The 18,656-nt window shown below is 34.7% G+C and overlaps 1 protein-coding gene across 3 annotated transcripts in view; it reads left to right on the forward strand.

Annotated features, from left to right (window-relative positions):
* BRD10 (bromodomain containing 10) overlaps positions 1-18,656 on the forward strand; it is a 104,221-nt gene that overhangs the window by 57,680 nt on the left and 27,885 nt on the right. For all 3 annotated transcript variants that reach the window (XM_033858110.2, XM_019934819.3, XM_019934818.3), the window contains one exon: positions 7,085-7,164. In XM_033858110.2, coding sequence (XP_033714001.1) covers positions 7,085-7,164 — 80 coding nt within the window. The remainder of the gene's footprint in view (positions 1-7,084; positions 7,165-18,656) is intronic.

The raw sequence follows: 18,656 nt of genomic DNA on the forward strand, positions 1-18,656 counted from the left end.
GTACATAAGTGATTCTGGGCCAGTATATTAAGGACTTCAGAAAATCTTGAAGAAAACTTTAGTTTTGTTTAACCCAGTATTTTTCAAGTTTACTTGAATACAGAGCTTTTTTCAAGGAATAGTATTCTGTAGAATGTGCTTTGGGATAAAGCTGTGTCACCCATGGCTGATTTATGAACCTTTACTTAGGGTGGACTAAATGTAGTTAATCGAGATTTACGTAGTTAACCTGGTCCAATTTATGTTGATTACACAGGCCCTAAATTTTGGTGGAATCTCCAGATTTAGTAAAGCTTATTGTGATGGCAGATGATTTTTAGTAGAAGGCACAAAGATAAATTGGTTGAAAATGATTTGATAATTTTAGTGTGCTGTGAGGCACTTTTGCAATCCATAAGCATTTTAATCTGTTTTTCAGAATTGGACTCTTCTTCCTGCTTTGTAAATTTTGAATTTATTTTCATTTATTTAAGCCTGCTCCTTACTCTTGGAAGCATTGTAGAATAGAAAAACATTGGCATTTTCCCAAATATGCATACTTATAGCACTAGATACTTCTCCTTCATAATATTTATAAAATTTATTCTTAATAGTTGAATTTCTAGGTTGTTTTGATGATTGTCTCCCTCTGTTCTATAACATTCTTGAGGACAGAAGGATTATTTCTGGTTTTGCATCCCTAGCACTTAGCACAGTGACTAACTCATTGTGTAAGAATCTATTGAATGAATAAATGAACACACATAATGCGGTTCTCCCAGGTATAACTAAGATTTATCCCTTAATATGTATCTTTCACATTCTTTTAATGCATTTATATTTTTTAATAGGATTATACTATACATACCATTTTACAATCTGCTTTTTTCCCACATGACAGTATACCATGAACATCTTTGTGCAATAAATAGATCTCTATAGCATCATTTTAAATGGCTGTGTAGGATTCTGTTATGTGTATTGTGTAGTCCATTTAACCAACCTCCTTACTGGACATTTTGGTTGTTTTTGGTAATGCACTATTATAGATTGTGTAGAGCAGGTAGAGTTGAGTGAAATGAGTGAGAAATCTTAAAATGAGAGGACTTTTTATAAAACCTGAAAAAAACAAACAAAAATGATTCAAGATACATTAATTATTACAAAAAAGCTTGTGGTATTTTAAGTTATTTATTTCAACCAGTTTGGTTTGGAGGGGTTTTCCCTCCTTACATGGTCGTTATTTTCAACCAAATCATTTTGTGTGAGCTCCTCTAAACCAATTAAAATAAATAAGACAAGTGGTGTTAGTTTCTTATAGGTGAAGAAACTAAGGTTCAAAAATAGTAAATAGCCTCATTTAATAATTGTTAAGTATATGGTAAAGACCATACAAAGGTCAAAGAGAGGCTAAATCCATGTGTGCTATAGTAAGATTTAATAGAAGATGAAGGACTTTGAAGAATAATGGGGATTGGGTAGATGAAAAATGGTTAATAATGTGAGCACAGCCATGGAGGCGTAATTAAGCCAAGTGTCAGTGAAAAAATAAGCATAATTAGAGAAAAACTTAAGGAAAAAGTTGAAAAGTTGAGGGTTTGAAAGGTGTTTGAATGATGGAAATATGCCATTTTGAGGTGATATCTTTCTGGATACGTGGTGCTATTTTAGATAATTGAATCAGGAATACAGTGCAGGGAAATGAGCTTGAAATAAAATATATCAAATGTGTGAAAGTAATGAGCTGCTTTATAGGGAATGACTGAGAAAGTAATGTAATCTACAATATTTGATTATATCCAGGCCCTTATCTGTGAAACAGTTGTGTAATTCTGTGTTAATATTACTATAGAACCTAACTATGTTTGTCTTTATGGGAAAAATTCTTAGAGGACCAACTCAAGATGCCAAGGTACAAGACTGAAAGAATCGACTATACTCCATGTTCTTTTATTTTAATGCCTTCTACTTCCCCCACCCCTCCAAAAACCTAATACTCGTATGATGATTACTGCATGCCAGGCACTATTCTAAGCCTTTATATATATTGTCTCATTTAATCCTCATAAAAACTCATAAGTAGATGCTACTATTCCCCCCATTATATAGATTTTATAGATTTTTAAAAACTGAGGCACAGAGAGGTTTATTAACGTATCCAAGGTCACACAGCTAGTAAGTGAATGGCAGGATTAGGAGAAGGAATGTTGCAGGGTAATTAGGATGCCATTTAAGAGCTATAAAAAGAAACTGGCAGTGTTTATAAAAATGAAGGGATAGAAGATAACTCCAGGAGGAGGAAATTCTAAATCCAGATAAGGAATGATTATATAACTGTTCTATCACACTGACAGAAGAAAATAACATTTTGAGAGAGATGTTGCAGTAAATAGCAGAATTTGACAACTAATTCAGTATTCTGAGTTAAAGGGGAAAAAAAGAAATAGGTATTCAGGAGTTATCGAATTATTTTATAGTGTTAAAAAAATGCCAGTATGATGAGAAATTTGCTCATAGGCAAGGAGAATAGAAGGAAAATCAGCTGTTTTATTAAAGTCAATGGCTTACTTAGAACATTCCAGAAACTTATATTAGCCAAGATATGGACACTTAGTAAATTAAAGCCATATTTAGACTGTTTCTGTGACTTCACCGTCTAGCTAGGCACTTGCCAGAATCACTTATAATACAAATGCTCTTGGGTTTTTACTTTTAACAGTGATTAATGTCTTAGTATCCATTCACATTAATATTCCTAAAATGAAAGTACTGAGAGAGTAGTGTATGTGTTAGAATAATTTTTAAACATGGGAAGGCCGAATCTAGGAGTATTGAAGTGGAAGCCTGAATAGTCCAAGGAGCCAAGGAGTGAATACAGGCAGGAAAACCAGGTGAAGGTAAAGATGAAGAATAAGAGACTAAGGAAAGAGTTGGATTGGGAATGATAGTCACCTTAATTTTTCTGGTAAGTGTATCTCCATGTTCTAGAATACTGCAATTTTATGCCTAAGTTATAGTGTGAAATATATTTTTAGTTATATTTTTCTCTCAAGTTGGGCTTCCTTCTAGAGCTGATCTAAGCGTAATTTTAAAAAGCTTCATTAGGCTGTGCTTGTATCAATTACTAGGCCATATTTAGTTTCCTTATCCATTTCTAGGTACATGTTGACACTCACTTTTTGCCCATGTTTGTGTTTTAGGCTCAGGAATTGTGTTGAAATTCTTTGTATGTTTTAAATTGACTTCTGACAGTTATATTTTATGGGACTAGGTGACTTAGGGCAGTGGAGGTAAAAGCCGTGGGTATGATCAAGTAAGTGGTAGAGGAATGGAAGCCCACTAGGGGGCAGTATGTAACTTGCCCTCTGTATTATCTGGCCCTGGAGCAAAAGCAGGTTATAAAACAAAGGCTGTGTGGTTTTACAGTATCCCATGCTCCATTTTAAAAGTAATATTTAATAAAAAGTAACAGTTGATTTTTATTGAAGAATACAGGAAAATTTGTATTCAAATTGTTTTGTGGAGGACATAGTCTCAAGGTATTAAGTAATAGTGACTATGCAAATCTTATAACCCTAATCAAAAGGAATGCTCTGAAATCAATCAGATGCAGATTACATCCCTGTAGAATGTCTGAAAACAATGCAGTATTTTACCATAAAAAGAGCACAGCTTTGAAGTGAGACCCATCTAGTACAAATATATGCTCCAGTGCATATTAGCTGTAAGTTCTCCATCAATTTATTTACCTGTTTATAGCCTGTTTCTTTCTCTGTGAAAAATGAGGTAATACCTACCTTGCTGTATTTTTTCAAGGTTTAATGGAATAGCAAGCAAATGCATAGCACCTAGCATGGTGCCTGGCACACGGTAGGAATCGATAGATGGTAACTATGATTTTTGAGAGGTTAGAATTACATAATGGAAAGAGCTTGGACTTTGGTGTTAGAGTCCCTGGCTCTGGGGCTTACTTATTACAGTGTAACACTTAAGTAAGTTAAGTAACTTTTTTGATCTTCATTTATCCCTTATTAAAATGGGGATGTTGCCTACCTTGGAGGGTGGTTTTCAGAATTAACTGAGGTAATTTATATATCACCTTACTAAGTGTCTGACACATAGTAGGCTATCAATAAATGTTATTTTCCTTACTACCGTTCCTAGGTCATGTTGTGAAACTCTTTGGTAAATTGTGTAAATTATTTAAATTGTCTGTCAGCGTTTTCCTCATTATAAAATGGACTCAGATTGACCCTAAGAATTGTAAACAATTACCTGCCTCCCTTTTTCTATCCCCAAACTGATAAAATTTCTGATGAAGTATAGGATTCTTATATTTAAGGATCATTTCTCTTGTGTGCTAAATGCTGTACATGCAAAATGAATAATAGGATTTCTGTTGTCAGTAATTTCCAATCTAGTAAGGAAGAGAAATATATAAACAGATAATTATAATACTGTATGATAAGTGTTACATTAATTGATATGTGTACGAAGTCGAGTGGTAGCACATAGGACATAAGAGCAAGAAGAACTAAAATGAAGGACTAAGTTAATAAAAGAATTTGAAGAAGGTTAAAAGATAATAAACATTTTGTTTAAACCTTTACCACAACTTAGCTAAGGCACGTGAGAACAACAGCTAACATTTATTGGTGATTTACCATGTGCCTAGCAGTAGTCTAAGCTCTTAACATGTTTTAACTTGTTTAATTCTCACAACATAGGTGATATTGTTATCCCTATTTTAGAGATGATGAAACTTCACAAGGAAATAAAATAATTTGCTCAAGGTCTTGCAGCTAGTAGGTGGTTAGAACTGATATTCCAACCCAGGTAGTTTAGTTCCAAAACTCAAGCTTAAAACTACTGCACAGTACTACTTCTAGTTACTTAATAACATTTAAGTATCTTAATGACATGATGAAAGGAGATGCCTAGTAACCACCTCAGCTGCTTAATTTACTTAATTTACAGTCAAACAGAGTGACTGTTAGAGTTAACTGAGAATTTAGTACCTTAGTGCCTCTGTGGCAACAATGTGAAATTAATTGGGAATATCAAGAGTGACCTCTGTTGTGCTTATAAAGAAATAAATACAAAATCAAATTATTTTTTAAAAAGCTAGTTAGAGGAGTGCTGAGGGGGTGGGGAATAGGAATGAGGAAGGATTTCATTTCCTTCAAATTGCTGTCTTAGGTCAGCAAGCAGTTAAATCTTTTCCCATGAACTTTCAAGAATAGTAAAGGTAGCATATAGAGGAAAGGCATTTTGGTGTTCAGATTTATCAGTCCCCTTGAGAGGTACCTATTGCATCCAGTTTAGAAATCAGTAACTAGCTGTATTATAGAGATACCAAGAATTCAATCACTTCTCCTTGAATATTGCTAAAGCAGCCACCCACCCACTTGTTTTTGTATGAGTTTAGTTCTAGTGTAGGTACTGTGTGAGCACATAAGCAAATAACAGTGATAAGAAATATACATTAGTTTTTTTTTAATTAATTTATTTTTGGCTGTGTTGTGTCTTTATTGCTGCACGTGGGCTTTTTCTAGTTGCGGCAAGCAGGCGCTACTCTTCATTGTGGTGCGCGGGCTTCTCATTGCAATGGCTTCTCTTCTTGCAGAGCACGGGCTATAGGTGCGTGGGCTTCAGTAGTTGTGGCTCGCAGGCTTAGTTGCTCCTCAGCATGGGGGATCTTCGTGGACCAGGGCTCGAACCCATGTCCCCTGCATTGGCAGGTGTATTCTTAACCACTGCACCACCAGGGAAGTCCCTACATTAGGTTTTTAAATTTAATTGTTACCTAGTGGAACAAAACACTAAAACCCATGTGAATCTCAGCCACTGAAAATTTGCAGTAGTTCAAGTATGGTATACTTGCATTTTATTGAGTCAAAGTTAGAAATGACCCAAATTACAATTCTGTGATATGATTGAAAGAGGAATACAGAAGAAAATACCATTACATTGTAAACTGGAATTGCGCTTATGAGTTGAATGAAATGTTGCAATAAAAACTGTTTTCATGCAAGATCACATCTATGCAGGAAAACATTTAGAAAAGAACAATAGGGGTTATGTAGTATAGCAAAGTTGCTTTCGGTACTTAGTCATTTTCTCTTTTAAAAAAAAGTAATTTTTAAGATGATTTTAGCCTACAAATGATTGTGAACTAAAATTAACTTTTAAGTATTTCTAATTAATTTTTTATTCCCTACATAGATTGTAAACTCTTGGAGGACAGGGTTTCCATTTTATAATTTTTTGTTGTCCCCATAAAGTGTACTGTATCTCATGTTTGTTGATTAAGTAACAATTTATTAATTGATTTTGCTGATTGCAAATGGGGGGAAAAGCATTTACTTGACTATGTTCCTTACTAGAAAATAGAGGCTATATGTATGTACATATTTCTTTTGTCTGGTTAAATACATATTTTAGATTATATGTACTTTATGCTATGAAATAGATTTCTTTAAGAATGTGGATTTATTTTTCCTAGTGATTTCTGATTGCACAAATGACTAGGTGCACTTTAAAGGGAGATGTTTACCTTGTTTTAAAACTGGTTATTGAATACTGCCAACGGCAGTCCACTAGGTGAGTGCAGAACTAAAGGGATAGAAGGAAAACCCTGTTTCTTAAGCTACTGAGAGGATTTTCACATTAGGTTGAATAAAGACCATAGTCTTCAGAGTATAGTTGTATGCAAGTTCCTGACTACAGAAGTCATTGTTAAAGGTAAGGTTTTTTCTTATGTAACCTCATTTTAAGTTGTGAATTAGATTTTAACTAAGCAATAGTAATGTGACTTTTTTGCCAAATCTTATTGTAATAAATTCTGGTACTGTGCAACACATTGGAGATTATAGTAGTTTGGTTCTTATAGAAAGAAAACACCATTTGTTAATATGTCTGTTACAGGTAGTTATAGTTTAATGTTTGCTTTTGCTGGGGCTTGTTTTGATTCATCATTTTTATTTGACTCACTAGAAGCCATCTGTTAGTTATAATTTAACTTTCAAGGTTCTATGTAATTTGGGTTTTGTTAATGAAGTGCTATAAACAGCATTATGAAGCTTTTCTCTTTTAATCTTGAAAGGAAAAAAATCCATATCTAAAAAAGCAATCACAAAGAAGAGGAAAACTGTCACAAAGTCACCTACTGTACCAGAATTTCAGGTAAATGTTTCAATTTTGTCTCAATACTTATTAGTTTAATTTTTTGTTTCAGTGTTTATATTGTTCCTCAAGAGATTGGCTAAATTCCGCCATAACACACAATACTTTTAATGAGATGTTTCCAACTATGACTTTTTCCCTGCAAGTGTAGATATAGCTAAAATTTAATCTGCTAGTATTTCAAAAATTTTTACCTCTCTTTTTGTCTCTTGATAGTCAAAAATCTCTGTGGTTTTCTGTACGCTATACTGTTTTGTAGAAGTAATTTAATAGAAATATATATATATATATATATATATGTATCAAGTAAATGTGTAGATGAAAGTCTTCCAAGAACTAACTATAATTTGTACATGGTAGCATTGTGTAGGTAATCCATTTTATTTTCATTTATTTGGGCACTATAGAAATAGCAGACTTATTAACTTAAAAAACAAAACTTTTAACACAGCTATATATGAACTTCAGAGAGAATATTAAGTAAACGTTAATTGAATGGTTTTTTAAACATTTCTGCAAAAAGAAAAAAGTACTTGTATGTACTGCTATCTGATTATGTGAAGAGTTTTCTGTTTGTAGTTGATACTAGAATAAGCAGAGAAGTTCACCCTAGTTAAATAATACTTTTATTTTCTACTTTATGAAAGATGAGTTTCTACAACAAATGACTATTTCTTTAAAATTTTTCTTTGTATTAGCGTGTCCAATCTATTTCTGGTTTAGATTATAAAATTAACACTTAATTGCCAAAAAAAAAAGTGATGTTAAAATGAATTTCTGTGAGTCTCAAAACTAAAGAAGAAAGTAAAGGAGTAATAACTATGAAAATATTGATAATATGTAATGTGAGTTTTACAGTTACCTGTATCCAAAAATGTAGACACATCTTTTTTTCAGTAAAAATTCTATTTTGGAAGTGTTTTTTATGGAAGCTACTAATTGGTAAAATTTAATACTTTTAAATGAACAGTAAAAGAAAATAGACATATTTTTCTTTTAGTATTTTAGAGTATTTTTAATGACATCCTTAGGATGAATTACAACCATTTCTACAAAATCCTTTTATATAAAGTAACCTTGGTTCCAGCATATTCAGTTAAAAACAAAAAAGTGTATTTACTGTTTACTTAGAGGCTTTTCTACCATTGCTTGTGTGTGTTATTTAATGCTATAATAGTATATTGTCATTCATTCTTCCACTGATTTCATGCTAGCCTTTGCTATTTCTCCCACTCATTTTTTCCTTAATCCCTCAAAGTATTCATCCTGGCAGTATGGATCTCAGAACAGATCTGGTCCACTGTTGATATTCCCCTTCATTCCTGTATTAATGGATGGATTTTTATATGTAATAAGTGGCACAGACAGCATAGACAGCATAGACAGTTTTTGATTTGTTTTTTTTTAATTGCAGGTGGTATTCATTAGTGAGGCATGAAATCAGCTTAGTGGATTGCATGACCAGCATTTCTTTTTTAAGCTAACAAAATTAAAATAGAAATTTTAAGAGTTTCAAATATAATAAGGGTAATATTGTTTCATAAAACTTTGGTTTCCATTGTGTGTGTTTACTGACATGCAGTGTAAATGTATTTTTGACCATGGGTTGGGGGCAAAAAAGTATGAAAAACACTGTCGTAAATGATGTTTTTAGTTAGTTACCGACCATTTGCTTACCACTCAGAAACTTAAGGTCAAAAGTACATGTTTTGCTAGATTGAACTGTTTAAAATAAAGTGCTCTTCCTGGTTCTTAAGGTGTCCTAGAAAGAAGGCGGGGTTGGGGGTGAGAGAGGGGTGTGTTTGTGTGTGTGTGTGTGTGTGTGTGTGTGTGGCTAGGGTTGGGAAATAGACTTATGAGAACAGTTGTTCTTATGCCTGGTTTACAATTTAAATACCATGGTATTACTGAGAAAGAAAATTGACAGCTATTTCCCAGGAAATAGGTCATTTGCTTCAACCAAGCAAAGAATAGGACATAGTATTAGTCACTAGTAAACTTTATTGTTACATGCAAAACTTATAGTTTTGCCTCTCATAATAATTCTATGTAGTTTGTTTCTTTAATTATTTGAAAGACTCCTACATATAAGAAGACTGGTTATTATATAACAAAGAACTGAATTTATTTCCTTCTCAAAAGCTCTAGCAGTATGACATTTAGCACCTCAGAAACATATCCAGGAATTAAATTCTGTGAAATTTTGATTTTTGTAGTTGTTGTATTTAAGTTCTGGTGAATTAAAAAAGTGAATCCTGTTTTGACCTCAGCTACTTTTTAATTTGATAGTGGTTGTTGACTTTTTTAAAACTAGATCAAACCTATAAGCCTGTTTGCTTCAGGAAGAATCCGTGTTTATTTATATACACAACTAAAATATCTGTACCTCAGTGTGAAAAAATAATCATCCCACCCCTATTTAAAGTATACACTGTAAGCAGTCAAAGACCTATTGTATTTATATTTGTGTATATATTATAATGGGACTACCCATATCTGTACCAGTTTTTCCTAGCAGTTATATCAGTGGTTCTCAAACTTTAAATAGTATAAAAATAATCTGATACTTTTATTAAAAATGAAAAATCCTGGGTTTCATCCTCTAAGGGTCCATCCTTGATTCAGTGGGTCTAGGTGGATGTCAGTAATCTGGATAGTGCTTAAGCATATGGATTCTGGAACCAGGCTACTTAGGTTCGAATGCCATCTTAGCCCTAACTTGATAACCTTAGGTAAGTTACTTAACTGCTCAAAGCTTCCAATTCCTCATCTGTACAATGGAATAATAATAGTTCCCACTCCTAGGATTGTTGTGAGGATTAAACGATAGAACTTACTGTTTTATTATCTTATTTATTTTTTCAAATAAGCATGCCAGATGCTTTAGACGAAAAGTACTGTGTTTATGAGCAGGAAAATCAATCAATTAAGAGCATCTATTACTGACCTTTACCACTTTTTCCAGGAACTTAAGACCTTGAAATAAATCTCAGATTTGGTCATATTTTATAAATCATGAAATTTCATCATTAAGCATAAAAGTATTTCAAAAGTGAAAAACTGGGTAATATTATTTGCATCATTATATTAGAGGGAAAACTTATGCTGAGCCCTCCCTACTCTAGTGTTATGTCGGGTTATACATTTGGCATATAGGGGAACTTGTCATGTTTTTCTACTTAGCAATAATTGTAAAAAGTTAGGAAATATTTTTATTTTTAGTCTTTAGCATGTTGGTGATAAAAGCTTTTATGTCAAATTTAACAGTTACTGATTACTCTGTTAAACTGACTAAATTATTTTTTGTTTTTCTGTGTTATTTTTTTTTTTTTTTTTTTTTTTTTTTGCGGTACGCGGGCCTCTCACTGTTGTGGCCTCTCCCGTTGCGGAGCACAGGCTCCGGACGCGCAGGCTCAGCGGCCATGGCTCACGGGCCCAGCCGCTCCGCGGCATGTGGGATCTTCCTGGACCGGGGCACGAACTCACGTCCCCTGCATCGGCAGGCGGACTCTCAACCACTGCGCCACCAGGGAAGCCCTCTGTGTTAGTTTTATAATGTAAGACTTTTATATTGAAAAGTGAATATTGATTTTCTTAATAAAGTTCATTTTTACCCAGGAGCCTTTTAATTTGTTTAATATTTGAGAGAGAAATTTAATATGTGAATTCTCTTTTTGTACACAGTTATAACAGTCATACAAAGTGTTCTTTATATATATATATATATTTTTTTTAGCATCTTTATTGGAGTATAATTGCTTTATAATGGTGTGTTAGTTTTTGCTTTATATCAAAGTGAATCAGCTATACATACACATATATCCCCATATCTCCTCCCTCTTGCGTCTCCCTCCCACCCTCCCTATCCCACCCCTGGAGGTGGTCACAAAACACCGAGCTGATCTCCCTGTGCTATGTGGCTGCTTCCCACTAGCTATCTATTTTACATTTGATAGTGTGTATATGTCCATGCCACTCTCTCACTTCTTCCCAGCTTACCCTTCCCACTCCCCATGTCCTCAAGTCCATTCTCTACTTCTGTGACTTTATTCCTGTCCTGGCCCTAGGTTCTTCAGAACCATTTTTTTTTTTTTTTTTTTTTTTTTTTTTTGTTGCAGTATGCGGGCCTCTCACTGTTGTGGCCTCTCCCGTTGCGGAGCACAGGCTCCGGACGCGCAGGCTCAGCGGCCATGGCTCACGGGCCCAACCGCTCCGCAGCATGTGGAATCCTACCGGACGGGACACGAACCCGCGTCCCCTACATCAGCAAGCGGACTCCCAACCACTGTGCCACCAGGGAAGCCCAGAACCATTTTTTTCTTTCAGATTCCATATATATGTGTTAGCATACAGTATTTGTTTTTCTCTTTCTGCCTTAGTTCACTCTGTATGACAGACTCTAGGTCCATCCACCTCATTACAAATAACTCAATTTCGTTTCCTTTTATGGCTGAGTAGTATTCCATTGTATGTATGTGCCACATCTTCTTTATCCATTCATCTGTGGATGGACACTTAGGTTGCTTTCGTGTCCTGGCTGTTGTAAATAGAGCTTCAGTGAACATTGGGGTACATGAATGACTCTTTTTGAATTATGGTTTCCAGGGTATATGCCCAGTAGTGGGATTGCTGGGTCATATGGTAATTCTATTTTTAGATTTTTTAAGGAACCTCCATACTGTTCTCCGTAGTGACTGTATCAATTTACATCCCCACCAACAGTGCAAGACAGTTCCCTTTACTCCAGACCCTCTCCAGCAGTTGTTTGTAGATTTTTTGGTGATGGCCATTCTGATTGGTGTGAGGTGATACCTCATTGTAGTTTTGATTTGCACTTCTCTAATGATTTAGTGATGTTGAGCATCCTTTCATATGTTTGTTGGCAATCTGTATATCTTCTTTGGAGAAATGTCTGTTTAGGTCTTCTGCCCATTTTTGGATTGGGTTGTTTGTTTTTTGATATTAAGCTGCATGAGCTGCTTGTATATTTTGGAGATTAATCCTTTGTCAGTTGCATCATTTGCAAATATTTTCAACCATTCTCCGGGTTGTCTTTTTGTCTTGACATGTTTCCCTTTGCTGTGCAAAAGCTTTTAATTTTCATTAGGTCCCATTTGTTTCTTGTTTTTATTTCTATTTCCCTAGGAGGTGGGTCAGAAAGGATCTTGCTGTGATTTATGTCATAGAGTGTTCTGCCTATGTTTTCCTCTAAGAGTTTTATAATGTCTGGCCTTCCCTTTGGGTCTTAAATCCATTTTGAGTTCATTTTTGTGTATGGTGTTAGGGTGTGTTCTAATTTCATTCTTTTACATATAGCTGTCTGGTTTTCCCAGCACCACTTATTGAGGAGGCTGTCTTTTCTCCATTGTATATTCTTGCCTCCTTTATCAAAAATAAGGTGACCATATGGGTGTGGGTTTGTCATATATGGCCTTTATTATGTTGAGATAGGTTCCCTCTTTGCCTACTTTCTGGAGGGTTTTTATCATAAATGGGTGTAGAATTTTGTCGAAAGCTTTCTCTGCATCTATTGAGATGATCATGTGGTTTTTCTCCTTCAGTTTGTTAATATGGTTTATCACATTGATTTGCGTATATTGAAGAATCCTTGCATTCCTGGGATAAACCCCACTTGATCATGGTGTATGATCCTTTTAATGTGCTGTTGGATTCTGTTTGCTAGTATTTTGTTGAGGATTTTTGCATCTGTGTTCATCAGTGATATTGGCCTGTAGTTTTCTGTCTTTGTGACATCTTTGTCTGGTTTTGGTATCAGGGTGATGGTGGCCTTGTAGAATGAGTTTGGGAGTGTTCCTCCCTCTGCTATATTTTGGAAGAATTTGAGAAGGATAGGTGTTAGCTCTTCACTAAATGTTTGATAGAATTCGCCTGTGAAGCCATCTGGTCCTGGGCTTTTGTTTGTTGGAAGACTTTTAATCACAGTCTCAATTTCAGTGCTTGTGACTGGTCTGTTTATATTTTCCGTTTCTTCCTGGTTCAGTCTCAGAAGGTTGTGCTTTTCTAAGAATTTGTCCATTTCTTCCAGGTTGTCCATTTTATTGGCATAGAGTTGCTTGTAGTAATCTCTCATGATCCTCTGTATTTCTTCAGTGTCAGTTGTTACTTCTCCTTTTTCATTTCTAATCCTATTCACTTGAGTCTTCTCCCTTTTTTTCTTGATGAGTCTGGCTAATGGTTTATCAATTTTGTTTATCTTCTCAAAGAACCAGGTTTTAGTTTTATTGATCTTTGCTATCATTTCCTTCATTTCTTTTTCATTTATTTCTGATCTGATCTTTACGGTTTCTTTCCTTCTGCTAACTTCAGGGTTTTTTTGTTCTTCTTTCTCTAATTGCTTTAGGTGGAAGGTTAGGTTGTTTATTTGAGATTTTTCTTGTTTCTTGAGGTAGGATTGTATTGCTATAAACTTCCCTCTTAGGACTGCTTTTGCTGCATCCCATAGGTTTTGGGTCGTCGTGTTTTCATTGTCATTTGTTTCTAGGTATTTTATGATTTCCTCAGTGATCTCTTGGTTATTTAGTAGTGTATTTAGCCTCCATGTGTTTGTATTTTTTACAGATTTTTACCTGTAATTGATATCTAGTCTCATAGCGTTGTGGTCAGAAAAGATACTCGATACGATTTCAATTTTCTTAAAATTAGCAAGGCTTGATTTGTGACCCAAGATATGATCTATCCTGGAGAATGTTCCATGAGCAGTTGAAAAGAAAGTGTAATCTGCTCTTTTTGGATGGAATGTCCTATAGATATCAATTAAGTCCATCTTGTTTAATGTATTGTTAAAGCTTGTGATTTCCTTATTTATTTTCATTTTGGATGATCTGTCCATTGGTGAAAGTGGGGTGTTAAAGTCCCCTGCTATGATTGTGTTACTGTCAGTTTCCTCGTTTATGGCTGTTAGCATTTGCCTTATGTTTTGAGGTGCGCCTATGTTGGGTGCATAAATATTTACAATTATTATATCTTCTTCTTGGATTGATCCCTTGATCATTCTGTAATGTCCTTCTTTGTCTCTTGTAATAGTCTTTATTTTACAGTCTATTTTGTTTGATATGAGGCTTGCTACTCCAGCTTTCTTTTGATTTCCATTTGCATGGAATATCTTTTACATCCCCTCACTTTTAGTCTGTATGTGTCCCTAGGTCTGAAGTGGGTCTCTTGTAGACAGCATATATATGGGTCTTGTTTTTGTATCCATTCAGCCAGTCTATGTCTGTTGGTGGGAGATTAATCTATTTACATTTAAAGTAGTTATCAATATGTTTGTTCCTATTACCATTTTCTTAATTGTTTTGGGTTTGTTATCATAGGTCTCTTCCTTCTCTTGTGTTTCCTGCCTAGAGAAGTTCCTTTAGCATTTGTTGTAAAGCTGATTTGGTGACACTGAATTCTGTTAGCTTTTGCTTGTCTGTAAAAGTTTTAATTTCTCCATCAAATCTGAATGAGATCCTTGCTGGGTAGAGTAATCTTAGTTGTAGGTTTTTCCCTTTCATCACTTTAAATATGTCCTGCCGCTTGCTCTGGCTTGCAGAGTTTCTGCTGGAAGATCTGCTGGTAACCTCATGGGGATTCCCTTGTATACTAATCATTGCTTTTCCCTTGCTGCTTTTAATATTTTTTCTTTGTATTTAATTTTTGATAGTTTGATTCATACGTGTCTTGGTGTGTTTCTCCTTTCATTCATCCTGTATGTGACTCTCTGCGCTTCATGGACTTTATTGACTCCTTCCTTTCCCATACTGGGGGACTTTTCCACTATAATCTCTTCAAATATTTTCTCAGTCCCTTTCTTTTTCTCTTCTTCTGGGACCCCTATCATTCGAATATTTGTGCGTTTAATGTTGTCCCAGAGGTCTCTGAGACTGTCCTCAGTTGTTTCATTCTTTTTTCTTTATTCTGCTCTGTGGTAGTTATTTCCACTATTTTATCTTCCAGTCACTTATCTGTTCTTCTGCCTCAGTTATTCTGCTATTGATTACTTCTAGAGAATTCTTAATTTCATTTATTGTGTTGTTCATCATTATTTGTTTGCTCTTTAGTTCTTCTGGGTCCTTGTTAAATGTTTCTTGTATTTTCTCCATTCTATTTCCTAGATTTTGGATCATCTTTACTCTCATTATTCTGAATTCTTTTTCAGGTAGACTGCCTATTTCTTCTTCATTTGTTTGGTCAGGTGGGTTTTTACCTTGATGCTTCATCTGCTGTGTGTTTCTCTGTCTTCTCATTTTGCTTATCTTACTGTGTTTGGGGTCTCCTTTTCGCAGGCTGCAGCTTCGTGGTTCCCGTTGTTTTTGGTGTCTGCCCCCTGTGGCTAAGGTTGGTTCAGTGGGTTATGTCGGCTTTGTGGTGGAGGGGACTAGTGCCTGTGTTCTGGTGGATGAAGCTGGATCTTGTCTTTCTGGTGGGCAGGACCACATCTGGTGGTGTGTTTTGGGGTGTCTGTGACCTTATTATGATTTTAGGCAGCCTCTCTGCTAATGGGTGGGGTTGTGTTCCTGTCTTGCTAGTTGTTTGGCATAGGGTGTCCAGCACTGTAGCTTGCTGGTTGTTGAGTGGAGGTAGGTCTTATCATTGAGATGGAGATCTCTGGAAGCACTTTTGCCATTTGATATTACGTGGAGCTGGGAGGTCTCTGGTGGACCACTGTCCTGAACTCGGCCCTCCCACCTCAGAGGCACAGGCCTGACACCTGGCTGGAGCACCAAGACCCTGTCAGCCACACGGCTCAGAAGAAAAAGGAGAAAAAGGAAAAGAAAGAAAGAAAAATAATAATAAAGTAAAGTTATTAAAATTTTAAAAAATTATTAAAAATTAAAAAGTCATAGAAAAAAGAGAGAGCAACCAAACCAATAAACAAATCCACCAATGATAACAAGTGCTAAAAACTATACTAAAAAAAAAAAAGGACAGAGAGAACCCTAGGACAAATGGTAAAAGCAAAGCTATACAGAGAAAATCACACAAAAGCATACACATACACACTCACAAAAAGAGACAAAGGATAAAAAATATATATATCTTTTGGGAAGTCTGAGGTCTTCTGCCAGCGTTTAGTAGGTGTTCTATAGGATTTGTTCCATATGTAGATGTATTTCTGATGTATCTAGGGGGAGGAAGGTGATCTCCACGTCTTACTCCTCTGCCATCTTGAAGGTCCCAGAAAGTATTCTTAAAGCTTAGTTTGTCAAGTCTCAATAAGATAAGTCTTTAAAATAATTTAAAAGCCTTAGTTACCGTGACTCTGCTTTTTGTTGGTAATCAAAATCTTTCATGTCATGTGTACTTGTTCCTATTCCATATATGTGACTTATTCGAAAGGCTCCTTTGCAAAGGAAATCCAGAATCCAGCTGTTGACTAAGACTTACATAGTAGTATTATTTTTAAACATAAGCATAAACTCACTGATCCAACATACCTCTGAAAAAACTCTATTTTTCCGTTTAACCAATGGAGAAACTAAGGGATATGAAATAAAGTACTATCTTCAATGTGACAAATTGGGACCAAAAGTAAAATTAGAGTTTAACTGCTTCACTGAGTTAAGGACCTTTTGATTGTATTGTTATTTTGAATTGCTACCTTTTTTCTTTAAAACTATTTTTCTTTACACATCCTTATCCTTCTCATTTGTTCTTCATTCATGTGAAATGTATCCTAATAAAATGAGTATTTTCAACTTCAGCTTTTTGTTTCACTTTTAACATCATGGGGTTTTACTTTCCCCTTAAAATTTTTTCCATTTTCATATATAGTACATTGAGAGAAACATCAGGTTTTAATCACATAGTGGTATAAAATGTTTTAACTTGTTAATCAGACTTACTTGTCATGTCACACATGATATCTTCATTTGCAAGTTTTGAAGTAGTCAGTATTGCTGATATGATGATCATAGAAGTGAGAAGGAATTTTCCTGTCATCATAGTCTTAACAGATGTCAATATAATTTTATTTTAAATATAATATAGATTTTGAATTTACACCATGCATTTATTCTTTTACTTATAATTTTTTAAATAAATTATTGGAGTGTTTCATTAGAGTGGTAGTAAATGTGATCCATTTTATTTGGACCTATTCATTTTGACTGCATTGTTTTCCTTTTGCTTTTTAATGTAATTTACTATATTCTTTTACTTTTGTATGCTACCTTATTTGTGTCCTTTTTGGAATCAATAAAGTAAATACCTGTCAAACCTATTGAGTTTATACCCAAAGGGCATAATATCTAGCTTGAAGTAGTGATAAAATAAGAAATAATTTACTTTGTAATTTTTCTGAGATGTGGTCATGCAGTTCTTTCAATCTCTATAGGACCTCCCCTCCCTCACTGTATACACACACTTCTGCTTCTTGAGTTGGAGAGAGGGCCTTTTAATATTTACCATTTAATAGAAGTGAAAGCTTAGGTATAAATTAATTCTTAAAACTATAATACATGTTCAATTATTGTTAGTTTTTTTGTTTTATTTTGTTTAGAGGGAACCCTTAAAGAATATGATCTAGTAGGAGGAGGAGTCCTAGGTTCCATGGTTTTCTCTCTGAGTGTGTCATCTTAGGTTACTTTATCTCTGTTAATTTTAACTAGCTTGTGTATGAATTGGAGATACACCTTTTTAGCCTTTGCCAGGGTTTGGACCAAATCACATTTTGGGGGCGGTTCCTTTCAGCTCTAATAAGATTTATGATTTTGTGACTCTCTCATGGGTTGCATCAAGTGAAAGGTTTATTTGAGGGAGAGTGTGACATCCTTGAAAAGGTTCTTCCTGGGGGATAAAGCTCTTCGTCTAACCTCTGCAGTATGACTGAAAACCTTCTCCTATGAGTGTTGGCAGTGTGACCCAGCTGTAATCCAAGCTGCTATGGAGCTTTCCTTTTTACCCCTGGAGGCACCGAGCCTTAGATATTTTTTTCAAATGTAAGGTAATGAGAAGGAGGTCTTAATAAGCTGTTTTGCTTTGTTCAAATAATGCATCTGTTCTCCTTATTGAGGCGAACATTTCTTATTGGATTGACTCTATTTTTAAAAGCACCATTTGAAAATGAATTGAGTTTAAAGGCCACACATATGCCTTACTTTGTAGAGAGAAGGAATAGAGTGTATATATGACAGAATTGGTATAAATCAAATTATTTTTCCCTTGATATCAGTAATAAAATTAGAATTATGTTCCCATACAAGAATTTTCTAATATCTTGACTGTATATTTTGGGTATATATATTAGGTATTATGTATATATGTAAAGAGAGGTATATATTAGTATATAAAGAGTATAAATTGTCATGTAGATATTAAGTTATTTTAAGATAACTTCAAAGTAAATGTTGCTAAAAATATTTTGACCCTCAAATTCAGCAAAAGTTATGTTTGAGTCATGTCATTTAAGAAACATTTGTCTTACCATTGTGCATTTAATTCACTATTCCATCCCCTATTTGGAAATTAATCTTTTTGAATTTTCATACTCA

This window comes from Tursiops truncatus, chromosome 6, assembly GCF_011762595.2.
Source record: "Tursiops truncatus isolate mTurTru1 chromosome 6, mTurTru1.mat.Y, whole genome shotgun sequence".
In the NCBI taxonomy this organism is placed as follows: domain Eukaryota; kingdom Metazoa; phylum Chordata; class Mammalia; order Artiodactyla; family Delphinidae; genus Tursiops; species Tursiops truncatus.